The sequence below is a fragment of the Panicum virgatum genome, chromosome 7K (assembly GCF_016808335.1).
Source record: "Panicum virgatum strain AP13 chromosome 7K, P.virgatum_v5, whole genome shotgun sequence".
In the NCBI taxonomy this organism is placed as follows: Eukaryota; Viridiplantae; Streptophyta; class Magnoliopsida; order Poales; family Poaceae; genus Panicum; species Panicum virgatum.
Window position 1 is genome coordinate 24863294 of NC_053142.1, and position 16080 is coordinate 24879373.

The window sequence follows — 16080 nt, forward strand, 5'->3', positions numbered from 1 at the left end:
TGCAATAATATGAAAGAAATTCTCTAAGGCTGCGCATTGGGCCGAGCCAAGTTGTGTTTTTTTTTTGAACGCAAATTAGCCAAGTTGTTTTTTAGGTTTCTTATTTCAGTTATAGTCCAATAGCAACGTGTAAAGTGGCAGCATCGATCTTAAGATTTTTACTTAGTTATCCAGTTTTGTGGATGTTTTCATATGTGTGGGTCTGAGGGAAAATGTACATGGGCTGGCGGCTTGGCCAGCTGGGCTGTTCCATTCTGTGGAAAGTTTAGGACGCCTGATGGTAAATAAATAAATAGGAGACCCTTTGATGGAGGGGCTGCTTCCTCTCTCCTCCCTCTCTTCTCTCTCTGCCGTGGCCTTCTTTCTTGGCGAGCGACGGCTGGGCGAGCAACGTCGCCCTTCGCCGGCGACGAGCACCCACCAGGCAGGCCTCTTCCCTTTCCGTGGTGTGAAATCGGGCAACGCAGACCCTAATGTAAGTCACCTGTACTCGGATCTGACCCTATTACGTGCGTACATGTGCATTCGACCCGCAAACTTCGTTTTTTTTTTTGCAAGAAATCATCAGGTGTACATATGTGCACCCATTTCCTATATATGCTGGATCCGCCCCTTGTTTGATTTTCTGGATCGAATTCTGTCTCCAGGGTTTAATTGCGGTTTTACCTCAGTGGCCCAGTGGTAGCTCAAAGCTGCAGTTTTATTCCCCTGCTCAATTGCTGGGTTTGGTGGCTTGATTTGGGTTTATCTTGCTGAATTTGGATGGATCTACTTCCATTTGAGTTGGAGGATTGCATGACTGCGACCGGAATTTCCCATTGGAGTTGCATTTTCAAATCTGCGAGATCGGATCAATCTTCTTGTGCTTAATTTATTGCTTGGACATGGATTTTCTTCAATAAAGTATGCCTCGTACATTTTGAATTTCGCATCTTCTTTGCTCATTTTGAAGTTAAAGCTGGAACCTGCAACTAGATTAGGTGCAATCAATTGCATGTACTAGGATCCTGTATCTTGAATATTTCATTGTGGCAGAGTACTCAAGTTCAGTTCACTAAAGTTGGAGAACCCATTATGGAACTAAAATTCATCCCCAGTGAAACTCTAACTTGGCATGCAAATTTAATGCTCTGGCACAATTAAAGTCTTTGCTGCATCAATAAGATCTTGAAACTGCTTGATCTGTGAAATTAAATTATTTCAGTTTTCTTGTCCAATGTGAATATCTTGGGTTTAACCGTAAATTCATTTTTTAATTTGTGAGTAAGATCCTTGCATTTAATAGATCGAAGCTATGATCTTGTAGCTTCAGGATTAGAATTGCATTGAAAAAAAGGTAATATCAATTGGGGAAAATAAACTTGCAGCATGGCACTATAGATTCACTATTATAATCAACTCGGATTGTTACTGTTGTCTGAAATCTCCATCACACACTTTCAACGCAAGTTTACTGAAGATCTGTACCTGCAAAAAGTTAAGACTTCAAATTCTTGAGGGGGCTCCGGATAACATTTGATTCAGGATCCAAGATTATTGTGAAGATAATACTTAATTGTGCAATTTTGCAGAAACATATTTGAACGATCAAATCAAGATATGACATTATTTCACAAATATTTAATTATGCAAGGAAGGGGATTATCCAAGTTGCTTTTGCACATATTCCTTAGAGACATCACTTTCAAAATTGCCAATCCAGCAACTAACTAGCAATTCTCTTAGCTGGTGATGGGCCCTGATAAGTGTCTCTGTTGATTGATTGCCATCATGGTTGTTGTTTGGGAGTCAGCAATTCTCTCCGGTCTGTTTGTGATCCCGTCAGGATGAGAGATTTAGTCAGATCCGTATCGTGTTGCATGGAGGCATCACATCATCTTGGTCGTTTTCAGGATACATTGCCTGACCCTTGCAAATTGCTTTGCAGACAAGTTCCTTGAACTTTATAGGAAAGAGATTTTGCTGGCATTTATTTTATAGAATCCTTACAATTCAAAAGTTTGAAATGATCTGAGTGGGTGGAAAGAGATGGATTCCAATCACCTGCACAAAGAAAAATGTAGAACGTGTTAGCAATGCAATCTCATCGATTCCAGCTGGCACAGTTTTAATCAGGATATGCACTGTTTTAGCAAAGCCAACCAATCCACCAGATTTTAGACGCTTGATTCTTGCATTCTGCAATAAATTGTGAACTCTGTGCTAATTTGGAAATTTCTTTGTCATTGGATCTATGATGCTATTTATTGTTTACAGTTGCAAGTCAATCATATCCTCTTTTTATGTGTTGAGTTGGTTGTGTACTGATTGAATTTGATTTGGTTCCACAGCTTTCACCAGGAGGAGATAGGCCAAAGAGGCAACATGATGATGGGGACTCAACTATGTTCTTCCAGAGTTCTATCACTTCAGCGAGATGAAAATGGCAATGAGGAACTCTCGGTGCTTCCCCGGCATACCAAGGTTATTGTCACTGGGAACAACCGAACAAAGTCTGTCTTGGTTGGCCTACAAGGCGTTGTCAAGAAGGTTGTTGGCCTTGGAGGCTGGCATTGGTTGGTGAGTCTTCCTTCCAAATTTATGTGGGCATTTCACTGAAACTTTGCTTAGTTTCTTGTTTGTCGATATAGTAAGTTAGTAACGGGTGCCTAATAAGTGACAAGAATAACAGACCTCTGTTTTCAGAAAGTAGATCGTCTACTCAAATAATTTTTACAGTTTCAAGTGTTTGTTCTTTCGTTTAGAAATACCATCATGGTCATGGCATGAGTCTTCCTTCCCATTATTAATCCTTCCACTAAAACTTTGCTTAGTTGCTGATTTGTCATTATTGTGAATTTGTAATGGGTGCCTAACAAGTGAAAAGAACCACATTGACCTTGCTTTTCTGAAAGTTGATAGTCTAGTTAAGCAATTTCATACAGGTTAAGTGTTTTCTTTGTTTTAGAAATACCATCATGTGAACTAACCAAGTCTCAATGGTTTATGCTTGCTTTTTAAAAAGCCAGATATACCACAAAGTTTTCTGATTTTTATGAGCTTAGAACTAGCGGACAAGATATGTGCAGCTTTTGTGGAACACGTCATTGGAGTGTGGTATTTTGTTCCAATTCCTGATATATTCTTGCCAAATCAGGTTCTAAACAATGGTGTAGAGGTGAAGTTGCAGAGGAATGCTTTGAGTGTCTTGGAAGCTCCAACAGGCAACGAACATGACGATGATATCAATGGCAACAATTCATTCTGCAGCAACTCCGACATGGGCGAGAAAGACATGGATAGTAAGACCACACAACAGCAATTGCATTTTTGCCAGTTGCTTCAAACTGCGTATAGTTCAATGAGCTTGATTTTCTTTTGCTCTTTTTGTGCAAGTAGCAAGCATAGAATACCACAAGCCAACAAAGGCAAAAGTTCGGCATACAAAGCCATGGTCGTCCTGCGCAAAGTCGAGCAACCGAGCAAATTTTCATTTGACTTCGAAGCCGAGAGCGGTTGTCGTGGTGCTGCAAACCACGGCCGGGTGGCGGAAGGCACCCGCCCTAGCCCAGAGGGTGTGTACTCAGGGGGTAGCTAGTCTTAGATCGATCTCCCTTCAGAACACGATGAACACAGCAGGATTTAGAGTGGTTCGGGCCGCCGGAGCGTAATACCCTACATCCACTGTGTGTTGTATTGCCTTCCCACAAGCGTGAGGAGGTGCGAGAGCTTGAGTCTGTATTGTGGAGATGATGTGTGAACCCCCTGTGTTCTAGCGGGCGTGCTCTCCCTTTTATATGTCCAAGGGGAGCACGTACACTGAGCGGGGCCCCGACATGTGGACCCGGCGATGTATTATAAACTACACTTTGGCCTTCAATGGCTCAGATCCGGAGATCTTGTCGTCGGCTTCTGTGCGTAGCTTCTGACCAGGGATGGTCTTGAGTTGTCCTGTCAGAGTAGAGTCTAGCCTTTGCAGTCGCGCGTCGAGGTCACGATGAAGCGCCGAACTACTGACTCAGTCCACTGTAGCAGCGTGCACTGTTGCTTCAGTCAGTAGCTGGTCATCATGACTCGTCGCTCATGCGCGCAGCGCTGAGTCTTTAATGCTTGTCTCGGTATCTGGCGATCCACAGTGTGGACTGACAAAAGCTGCCCCGTGCCCAGAGGCAGCAGATCCCGCCTCAACCACTCGCACTTAATGCGGGTGGGTGAGGGAGCTTCCAGCGGAAGGCTGGCGCCCGCGCCCGCGTCTGCGTGACACGTGGCGGCTCCGGACCCCACCCGAGCAGCTTGCTGAGCCGAGAGCTCACGGGGGTCCGGGTAGGCACGTGGAGGTCCCGGACCTGCCTGCGGGAGTCCGGATGGCACGTGGAGGTCCCGGACCCGCCTGCGGGGGTCCGGGTCCGCGGCCACAGGTGCTGAGCATTTCCACCTCTGGGACACGTGGTGACACCGGACCCGTCCCCAAACGGGAAGCGGGTCCGGGACCGTTGGTCCGGTGAGATGGAGTCGGAACCCAGGAGTCCGGCTGCTCAGCTCCTTAGGGCGTAGTTACGGATAACTACGCGAGTCTTGGCACAGTAGGAGTGGGTACCCCAGTTGTAGGGTACCGACAGTGGCCCCCGGGCCCGCCTCGGGAGAGGCAACGAACCCGCAGGTGGGGCCACTACTGTGAGCAACTTGGCTGCTTCTGGCACCCAGCGGTGCGCCCCGCAAGGGTCTTGCCCTGCATCGTCCATCCCTTGGGTCACCTGCTGCATCATCACGTTTGGACCTGCACATGACTCAAGGTAGATGCTTAGTAGCGTGCCCACGGGTCCCAAATCCTGTTGGCTGTAATCCTTTGAGATGGATAGCTAGGTTCAGTGAACGAAGCTCAAGGGGCCGGCCTTTAGGTTAAGAGAAAGTCCGGACCTCCAGGTTCCCAGTCCTAGGTACTACGGCACTCATTCACAGGAGGTGGTGCGTGCAGGCTTAGGGTACAGAACCAGGCTAAGCGGCTACACGGCTCCGGACCTCCCCGGAGAATGAGTGCGCTTCCCTGAACCTGCAGGTTCCCAGGGGTCCGAACCCCTCTCTTCCATGAGGGGTCTCGAGCTAAGTCACTAACTAGCCAACTCAATTCGGACCACAATCACCGCACAAGAGTAAGAAGCCACGTGGGGGTTAGCGCAAACAGAATGCGTAGATCGAAATTGGAATGTAACATCCTTAGAGGCGAACTGAGAATAAACTTTTCCTTTATAACTAGATGTACATGAGATGTGCGATGTAAGCCAGAACACGGGTTTATGAGGCCGGAGCTGTCCGGACCTCCGGGCCCCCAGTCTTAGGTACTACGGTACTCACCCTAGGGAGGTAGAGCATGCAGGCTTAGGGTACGGAACCAGGCTAAGCGGCTACACGGCTCCGGACCTCCCCGGAGGGTGAATACGCTTCCCTGAACCTGGTTCGCAGAGGTCCGGACCCCTCCACGGGGGAGGCTCACCGGACTGGACCACACGGAAGTACTACATAGTTACAAAGGAAAAGATTTTATTCCCTGCTGGGCCTCTAAGAGTAGGACTTACAGAGATGTAGAGTCGGGGGTACGACCGGAGTCGGCTTTCCGCCGGAGAGAGCCACTAGAGCCGGCTTTCCGCCGGAGCGGGCTCGGTGCGACCGGAGTCGGCTTTCCGCCGGAGCGGCTTGGTGCGACCGGAGTCGGCTTTCCGCCGGAGCGGGCTTGGTGCGACCGGAGTCGGCAGTCCGCCGGAGCGGGCTTGGTGCGACCGGAGTCGGCTTTCCGCCGGAGCGGGCTTCCTCTCATGAGTGAGGTATGCTGTGAGCTGGGATTTGTCGCTCCGCCGCTCGCAGCTTGTGAGGGAGCCCTTGACGGGTGCCCTGACTCTTGCCGGCGGGCGGCGCGCGCCGCCGCCAACGGTGGCTGCTCCACAGGCACAGTTGCCCCTGGAGCAGGAACGCGAGAGGCATGTGGCGTGGAGGACGCCACCCCCTCCGTCATCTCCACGTCGTCCACGCGAACCATGGGGACGAAGAAGATGATGAAATGCGACCAGCTAGCGCCCCTACCTGGCGCGCCAAATGTCGTGGTGCTGCAAACCACGGCCGGGTGGCGGAAGGCACCCGCCCTAGCCCAGAGGGTGTGTACTCAGGGGGTAGCTAGTCTTAGATCGATCTCCCTTCAGAACACGATGAACACAGCAGGATTTAGAGTGGTTCGGGCCGCCGGAGCGTAATACCCTACATCCACTGTGTGTTGTATTGCCTTCCCACAAGCGTGAGGAGGTGCGAGAGCTTGAGTCTGTATTGTGGAGATGATGTGTGAACCCCCTGTGTTCTAGCGGGCGTGCTCTCCCTTTTATATGTCCAAGGGGAGCACGTACACTGAGCGGGGCCCCGACATGTGGACCCGGCGATGTATTATAAACTACACTTTGGCCTTCAATGGCTCAGATCCGGAGATCTTGTCGTCGGCTTCTGTGCGTAGCTTCTGACCAGGGATGGTCTTGAGTTGTCCTGTCAGAGTAGAGTCTAGCCTTTGCAGTCGCGCGTCGAGGTCACGATGAAGCGCCGAACTACTGACTCAGTCCACTGTAGCAGCGTGCACTGTTGCTTCAGTCAGTAGCTGGTCATCATGACTCGTCGCTCATGCGCGCAGCGCTGAGTCTTTAATGCTTGTCTCGGTATCTGGCGATCCACAGTGTGGACTGACAAAAGCTGCCCCGTGCCCAGAGGCAGCAGATCCCGCCTCAACCACTCGCACTTAATGCGGGTGGGTGAGGGAGCTTCCAGCGGAAGGCTGGCGCCCGCGCCCGCGTCTGCGTGACACGTGGCGGCTCCGGACCCCACCCGAGCAGCTTGCTGAGCCGAGAGCTCACGGGGGTCCGGGTAGGCACGTGGAGGTCCCGGACCTGCCTGCGGGAGTCCGGATGGCACGTGGAGGTCCCGGACCCGCCTGCGGGGGTCCGGGTCCGCGGCCACAGGTGCTGAGCATTTCCACCTCTGGGACACGTGGTGACACCGGACCCGTCCCCAAACGGGAAGCGGGTCCGGGACCGTTGGTCCGGTGAGATGGAGTCGGAACCCAGGAGTCCGGCTGCTCAGCTCCTTAGGGCGTAGTTACGGATAACTACGCGAGTCTTGGCACAGTAGGAGTGGGTACCCCAGTTGTAGGGTACCGACAGCGGTAATCACTATCATGGTTTGAAAACACTAGTAGATTAGTACAATTTGATTTTCATTTGACTTCGAAACCAAGAGCAGTAATCACTATCATGTTTTGAAAACACTAGTAGATTAGTACAATTTGATAGATAAGGTAGTGCCGTCCAGTTCCAGATCTATTGTAACCTGGGATCACGTGGCATGGCCCATGGTTTGGTAGAATTTGTTGTTTCGTTAGGCAGTTTTGTGGACTCACCCATTTTGTCATGCATGACTGCTTTGTTATTGCCCAGGCCAAATTTGTGCCAGTGACATATCATTATGAACCATCTGCTAATGCCCTAATTTACAAATGTGTTTTCTATCACATCAGCACTGAACCAAGTGTATTGTAACTTTATTTGTCTGCAGAAAGTAAATCTGACAAAGCTCGGAACACCCACACTGTGGAGATACTGGAAGCACTTCAACCTTGTGAGTAGCCTGGCCGATCCATTCGCCCTGAGCCAACTAGCCTTGTTTTAGACTTTTGCATGCTGTAATTTCCACCTCATGCTAAAATCCTTTGCAGGTAAGCATGAACCCCAATCCATCAAAGGAGGAGCTCTTCCATGGGGTACAACAGCACTTCCAGTCACAGGTAGCTGCAAAAATTACTGCAACCAACTAATGCTTGCCACCATATAGCATAGAACCTATCTAGAATTCCCTTGTGACGACAATGAAAATAGACCATCTAATCTTTGCCTGTGTATCCTCCTCCAAATGCTAAATATCAGCAACAATTGGACGAGTTGCAAGTCATCCTGGACTTCATTCACACAACAAAGCGGTTGAAGAGCCTGTACAACAGCTCCTAGCCTTGTCAGCTTGTCATCAGCTGCACAGATCCATGCTTCTCATCTCTTCCTTGGTGGTACAGATCTCAAGAACTTTAGAATGTGCATGTGCTTGGTCAGTGGTCGCTAAAAAAAGGTCATAGGATAGCCTGAACATAAAGAATTAGAAGTGAACTTAATCTGGAGTACTTTTCTTTTTCTTACTTGTAATGATGATGGGTTATGTAAAACCCTTATTGGTGGCATAGTTTCAGACTGGCAGATCTCAGTATTGGAGACATGATACTAGTGGAAATTCGGAAATGTGCTCTTTTGCCTCAAAAAGTGGCAGGAGCAATGAGGAGCCTGCTCTAGATTTCCGTGCATTTATAAAACCAGTCCACCGTCGACCACACTTAAATGCAATGAATTGAATCCTGCTGCCTAGTGAGCTGGAGTAACACGGTAGGCTTGTTTGGTTTGTACTAAAATTAAAAAATTAAGGCCACATGGAAACTTTATTGAATTTTAGTAAAAATTCAAGAACAAGGCGGACGAAATTTGGCCAAGTTTGACTCTGAATTTGAGCTAAAGTCTTTGCAAATTTTTGGCATATTAGAAGCCAAAGCGTGGTTCAAATCAAATTGGATGAAGCTGTGGAATGAAATTTTGGTAGTCCAATTGTAAACATACTCCCTTTATTCCAAAAAGAATGCAACTCTCACTTCCAAAAAGTCAAATAATATTCAGTTTGATAAAATTTGTATAAAATAGTATTAATATTTATGTTACAAAATAATTATCATTAGATTAATCATATAATATATTTTCATACTAAATCTATTTAAAAATATTAATATTCTTAATTTTTTATATAAATTTGATTAAATTTGAAATTGCTTAATCTCAAAAAGCGAGAGTTGCATTGTTTTAAGAACCAGAGAGTATTAAACAAGCCATCTCAAGTGGCCGTGTTTGGATGAGGGGTGAAAATGTTTTGATGAGAGAGAAACGATGCTTTGACTACTAATTAGGGGTATTAAATAAAGTCTAATTACAAAATTATCTCCACAACTAGGGTACTGTAGCAGTTGCTCTAGCTAATGAGGCCTTTGACCGTACGATTGGAGGATGATTGAGCGCGGTTACTGTAGCATCACTGTAGCCAATCATGATGGAACTTGGCTCATTAGATTCGTCTCGAAAAGTTACACTCATTCCTAAAAAGATTTTGCAAATAGACTTCATTTAGTACTGCATGCAGGCATTTGTCTTTTAGTGTAAAAGTTTCCGTGGATTCATCCAAACACGGCTAAAGACAAACGCATCATGTACTGTAAAGTTGTTGGCAGTGAATGACAGCTCTTCGCATTGACCCCCGTGACGGTGAGGGAGGGGTGGGGACGGGCGGGGTTACCCTATCGACAGGGAACTCCAACAAGGATGACGGTGGACCAGGTGCACTGGACCTAGTCAGCCTGCTGCTTCCTATCATTGCTGCCAGTCAATCTGCGGTTCACCGTGAGCCCGGAGCACGGAGGCAGAAAGCAGGGAACAAAAAGATGCGCGTGATGACTGATGAGGTGCGGGCGCATGCGTGTGGCGTGTGGGACCCGTAGTTGTGCAGGAGCCAAGCGGCCGGGTAGGACCCGTAGTAGCGGGAAAATAGGAGAGGTGAGATGATGTGGGTCCGCTGTCTCCACATTAAAAGAGGTTTCTACTGAAAATAAAGAAACGCCACTACGTACCAACTGCATTTGTCTTCGTTCGTCTGTTTTTCTAATTCTATATAGTAAATTTTCAGAAATTTTGAACTTTTTTCTTTCCATGTGTCTTTTTTTTAAAAAAAACTTGAGAACTCCTGAGGATTTCCAGAGGTGGCTAAACAGTAAATTAGTCATCATGTTATGACGATCACAATCGATCATTGACATGGTGGGAAGTTCGTTTCATCTATCCTGCTTCCGGTACACTCGTTTCTTGGTGGATGAACAAGGTTGTAGGCAGCACGCCGAAAGTGACTAGCTGCACGCAAGAAACCAGCACGTGTGAACAAGACACAAGCCTCGTACTATGGATCTTGGTCAATCTTCTGGGAAAATTAGTGGATTACAAGTGTTTTGTTCATACAATTCTAATGCACGCGTGTTAGCAGTCAGCACCAATATTTCCTGTGGAATAATGATGATACCAGTACGGTTCGTGCAATGTCAATTATTTTACCGTACCGAGACATGCAAGTGGCCACCATAGTGTCCATCCGCATCAATAATCAGATATGGATACCCGCATTCCCAACTCTTAAGCTTTTCATTTGAGAAAATTAAGAATTATTTATCTTCGCAGCCAGTGCTTAAAGCGCCTAGGAGAGAGGTTCCATTCAGGCTTTATGTGGCTGTGGAAGATAGAGTTATTGGTATTGTTTTGATTCAAAAAACCGAAAGAAAGGAGTACATTATTACATATACAAGTCGATGACTTATTGATGCGGAAACAATGTATACATTTATTGAAAAGTAGTGCATTATTTGTTATCTAGTACTTGCATAGTCACTTGTCAAACCAATGTTATTAAGCATGTGTTAAAAAACCGATTTTGAGTGGAAGAATCGATAAATGGGCTTATGCGCTTGTGGAATATGATTTGGCTTATGAATCGTTAAAATATGTAAAAGACCAAATTGTAGCGGATTTTATTGTTGAACATCGGATTAGTTATAATCATGATTTAGAAGTCGGTTATATTACTTGCACACCATGGAAGATATACTTTGATGGATCGATTTGTGATGATGGGAGAGGAGTTGGTATTGAAAATATTCTTATTTCTCCGAGTGGTGCTGTTTTTGAGTTCTCAAACCGATTAGAAGAATTTTGCACAAACAATCAAGTTGAATATGAAGCACTTCTATTCGGCTTAGAATTTTTGCAATCTATGGACATGAAGCATGTTGAAGCCTTTGGTGATTCGTTTCTGGTGGTGCATCAAGTATCCAAGGTATGCCAATGCTAATGGATCTTTAAATGCATATTTTGATAAATGCCTTGATACTATCTCTTGCTTTGATGAATTTGTGATTCGACATATTCTAAGAAAAGAGAATGAAAAGACTAACGCTCTGGCTCAGCAAGCATCTGTTTATAATGTTGTAAAGAAATATTTCAATATTAAAAAGTCGATGCGAATTAAAACCGAGTCACTAGTTCTGCGACGGGTCTAACCACACAGACCAGTATGACCGGTCAGGGGATCGGTTTGATCGTCGAGGGTGGTGAAAAATGTGGTTCGGCTGATAAATCTAATCAAAAGATTGAGGCCGAGGTGCAAGATTGGAGGGTGCCTATCATAACATATTATACTTTTAATTATGCTTTGATTGACGATAAACTTTATCGTCGGACCGCCGATGATCTACTTCTCGAATGCTTGGGTGCTGATCAGACCCGTATTGCTTTAGGGAAACGAGCACCGAAAAACAAAATTTTCTACCCATACTCAGGAACTACTGTTGTTATAGATCACGGGATTACCACTAGACGCGCGGATGTGTGTAACACCCCTGTGTTAATCGTGGTGCTAATCACGTGCTTAACTCAATAATCATGGGTTTAAGTTTATCATTAGCACTAATCAAGTTGCATAGTAAACATCAACTTAGCTGAGTTCAATCCCGTTTTTCGCCATGATCCGAGTCTCAAATCAAGTTTCGCCCAAAATCAAAGTTGTAGACCTTCTCTTCCTCTACAACTTCTACTTTGGCCAAATTTCAAATTGCCATATGAAATTTTGAGTTTTAGTCGGTCAAAATTGGGTAAAATCGCTCAAACTTGCTCCCTATTCTACCTGCTCCACTGTTCGCCGTACCTTGCCCATGCCGACGACCCGCACAGCACCGGCGACCTCCACGTGTCGGCCATCGGCGAACCTCGCCCTCCGCGCGGGCGCTCCCTTATCCGTCCCATCGCTCAATCATTGCCCCCCTCCCCTTCTCCTTCCTCGAGCTCGCGCCGAACAGAGAGCCGAGCGGAGCTGCCGTCGGCACCGCGCCGGCCACCCCTCGCCACCGTGCCTAGATTCCTCGCGCCCCAAGCCGCCACACCTCGCCCTTCACCTCCTCCGCCCCTCCACGAACCCGTCCGAGCCGTCCCCCGGCCAAATCGGACCCTGCGACGACCGGACGCCATTACTGCTTCGCCGAAGCTCCGCCTCCGCCGTCGATCCCCACCTCCGGGCCCTCCTCCTCGCCCTCCAACTTGCAAAACGGACTCGTGGTGAGCCCCTCAACCCGTCCGGCCTGTCTCCCCATCGAATCCCGCACCTCTGACGCCGGAACACGGCTGCACCACCATGGCCGGGCCGCCGGCCTTCGCGTGCTCGTCGCGAGCCGCGTGTGCGCCGGGCTGCCGAGCGCTCCAGCTCCGCCCGAGTGTGCAGGCCACGGGCCTGCCCTGCCCCTCCACCGGCCAGCCTCGCCTCCGGCGATACCGCACCACCACTGCGCCGTCCATGGCCATGCCCATGGCCATGGCGTGCGTGGGATGGGGCTGGGTTGGGCCTCTCACTGACCCGTGGAGCCCAGCTGTCAGCCCCTGTTTAGGTTTTTTTTCCAAAATCTTTTATTTCGGCTGAGATTTTTGTAAATGCATAACAAATTACAGAAAATGCTAAAAATATAAACTAAATTTTGTTAGCTTAGTTAGATCCAAAGCTTGAGGGAAAATTATCCATGCTTGTGTTATATTAGTTTTGCATGTGCTATATTTTATTTTGTGATCAAGCCTATTTAATTTGTTTCTGCAGTTGTAGTTGTCCAAAAATTATGAAATTTTTGTAGTAGCCTACTCTTTGCACGTGTATTTCACTGGAAAAGTTTCATGTCCAGAGTCTGTGCATTTGTGTAGATCTTGTTGTGTTCAATTTGTCTTGTTGGGGCTAAAAGAATTACTTTTCTAATCAATAAATGTTGGTAAATTGTTTTTGCACTCCTTATCAGTAACTAATCGTGCTAGATAATTTGTGCTATCAGATCCTTGCTGCATGTCAAGTTTTTGCTTTTGTTTGGTTCCTAGATATAGTTTTCCTTTTTTTTTTGTATGTGTGGGCTAAGAGGTGCTTTTCTGCATGTTTAGATTTCAGCATCTCAAGTCTGGTTCCTGTGTTAACCTGGTTAACTTGTTTTGGACCAAAGTATGGTTTATTTTATCCTCCTTGCTTATGTTGCTTGTTAGTCAAATAAAGTGTGCAATTTACTCCTTTTGCTATATGTTTATGCCTAGTCTTCCTAATCGAGTTTAGTAACTTTTATTTGAAGGAACCACTTTAGGCTAAATGATTCTAAAACCTGAACCCTCACGTCAGCACCCATCCATTTCAGTTATAGCCTTGTTGTTGTGGTCACTTAGTAAATGCTGGCCAGTCATGCCTCTTCTTTTTGTAATGCATCTTGAGCACCATGCATCATTCTCTTGCACCGTAGTTCCTCTAACTCTTGCATGGCATCTTTTTCGTACATGTAGCCGCCGCGAATGAGGTAGTCTACGAGCTGGTTGCTGAGCCGGACCAGGAGCCACAAGCAGGAGGGCAGCAGAGCGAAGAAGCAGTTGAGCAAGCTCTAGAAGAAGCCGCTAACCTCGCTGACCTGCAAGGCAAGCCCCGGAGCATAACCCCTAATTTGAGTATTCAATGGTTTATTTATGTATTTGTGCATTAAGTTTTCTAGGAGTTGAATGAAACCATAGATGCATGATCACTAGGGTTCCTCAGTCACTCTACTAGTGTGCAGGTCGTTAGTACTGCAATGCTTAACTAGGATTCGGTAGAAGTCGAGTGATTCCTGTCATTCGCGAGTTATAGGTTGTTGTTACTTATGGCAATGTGGCTTGAGAATGAATCAATGAGGAAAGAGAAATGAAGACCGGACGGAGATGAGTTTGATTATGGATATGAAATGAATGGAAAGTAAATCTCCGCCTGTGTCGGTTGAGGACCGTACCGTTGTTGGCACATTGATCGAGGCTTGAACAGTACTAACCACATGCCGGGAGTAGGAGGTAGTCGAAACCAGTAAGCTAATTACCTGAATTGTAACGATACTTTGAATCGCGACCTGCTACTCTGGGAGTGGGATGATGGCGGGTGTTGGAGTGTATGTCGCCTCCGGGTTCTCTGGGAGTTCGCCGTGAGGAGCCCTTCACCCGGGTTTTGGCAGGCGTGATTTAGACGTCGGGGCGAGGATGGGAACAGTTGACATGTGTGGCCCAACGAGGTTTTCACACGTTGTGTGAGTTAGGTCCACCTTGCAAGGTTAAATCGGATCGATTCACCGTCTCTCTCGGTTAAGAGAACCTTGATCTCTCTGTCACATCGTAGTAAATGATGGAAATGAGAACGGAATAAAGACGTTTGATTGTGTTTTACTAGAGGATTAATCTGATCTATCCTGTGTGCTCTAGATGTTTCAGAAAACCTAGTTGGTATTCCAATACTAAACTTGAGCTAAAATATGGAAAGTAAGGATTCACTACTAGAAGCTTTTCAGCAAAACAAACTCCAGAGCCAAAAGCCTGCATGTCTAGGAGTCGGCTAAGTATATACCATAGTCGGGTAAGCCTTGTTGAGTATTAGTATACTCAGGGTTGTTATTGTAACCCATCTGAGCAGGTTGTGTTCCCGCTGACTTCGAGGAGGTCTGTGCGTCCTGGATTGGACAACCACTTCCTCCTGGGTGGACAGTCGAGTGGGTCCTGTCTTTCCCGTGAAGCTCGGGCAGGTTGGCATCACATCGGTGGGTAGGATGTAGAGCTAACCTTGTATCGTCGTTTGTAGTTACTGTATTGTATTTCGAACTCTGTTTTAATTTTCGCTGCGTTTGAACTCTGTAGTGTAGTTTGTATTCAAAACCTTTATGTAAAATCAGTGTTGTAAATTAATTTATATGCTTGTATCACCTGTGCTCGTCTTCGTGCGAGACTTCTAGTGCAAATTGTGATCCTGGAGTACAGTAGTTTAATCGGGAATTTCCGACAGACTGTCGAATTACACCATTTTAAGTGCATGGTAACTTGCTTATTTATTAAGATGATAGTTAGCGCACTTAAGCCGGTTTAATTTGGACGGTTCTGCTACAGTGCGGAACTTCTGTAGCGCGTCGGTGTAGTGCAGATGGAAGCCGGCAGTGCAGTTAAGAGAACCTCCTCACGTGCGGCTCGTACTTGTGCAACAGATGCGGCACCTCCAAGGTATCCACACGTATGGAAAGAAGCGCCGCGCTCCGGACTACTAGATTCGCGAGAGCGACCTAGGGCTTCGGCGCGCAGGAGGGGCGGCAAGCAAAAGGCGGCGGCGGCCAAGGAGAGGGGCTAGGGTTAGACCCCTTAGGCGCCCCTTGCTTTTATAGCCCCTAGGGGCGCCCCTTAGGTGGGCTCCACTTGGGCCCCACCTTAGGCGCCTCTTTTGGGCCTGACGAGGCCCATTAGTGCACCAAAGTCCAGTCTAACTTGGATCTCATCCTTATCAAGCTTCTTTCCCTTAAGTGTGTGACCCTATAGGCTCACATGCGAATAGACATGGCCCGAATACTCTTACACAACCCAATAGTAGACAATGGACTCTAGCAAGACATGTCAACTCCTATACGCACGCAAAGATCATATCAGACGATCTGTCACAATGTCATATACATGTTGTTCATTTTGCCTCACGATATTTGGTCTTACTCTAAGCTGACCTCTCTTTCTCGATGTCGTGATTCAGATCCTTAGTTAACTCTTAACCTTCGCATGGCCATGCACTTCTTGATCTGAATCACTCGAGGGGCTCAGAGATATCTCTCTCAGGTAGAGAGGGGTAAATTCCATCTCGACTGTCCATGTCTCACAGCATGCTTCTTGGCAAACCTGAAAACCACCTTTATAACTACCTAGTTACGGAGTAGTGTTTGATGGCTCCTAAGTAAGTCAATTCACATCTTGAGTATATGCGACAATCTCAGGTCTAAGGACACAACGTACATATTGTATAATGAGAAATCACTATCTCTTGTGTTGGGTCAGTTCGGACTCATGTCCTACATGAGTTCACACTATCAGTTTGACATCTCCATGTCCATAACCT

General features: G+C 46.9%; 1 protein-coding gene across 4 annotated transcripts; it reads left to right on the top strand.

Moving 5' to 3' along the window:
* The first annotated feature begins 292 nt into the window (after window positions 1-292).
* LOC120640605 lies at window positions 293-8291 on the top strand. Of its 4 annotated transcripts, XM_039916496.1 has the most exons (8): window positions 335-475; window positions 648-903; window positions 2331-2559; window positions 3137-3281; window positions 3379-3494; window positions 7561-7623; window positions 7721-7789; window positions 7929-8291. In XM_039916496.1, the coding sequence occupies exons 3-8, from the start codon at window positions 2365-2367 to the stop codon at window positions 8007-8009; spliced, it is 669 nt and encodes a 222-aa protein (XP_039772430.1). In that variant the 5' UTR covers window positions 335-475; window positions 648-903; window positions 2331-2364; the 3' UTR covers window positions 8010-8291. The 4 variants fall into 4 exon arrangements, with proteins under 4 accessions (XP_039772427.1, XP_039772428.1, XP_039772429.1 ...); XM_039916493.1 differs by lacking the exon at window positions 648-903 and having other exon boundaries at window positions 293-475; window positions 2341-2559; XM_039916494.1 differs by lacking the exon at window positions 648-903 and having other exon boundaries at window positions 293-475; window positions 2341-2559; window positions 7932-8291.
* The last annotated feature ends 7789 nt before the right edge of the window (window positions 8292-16080 follow it).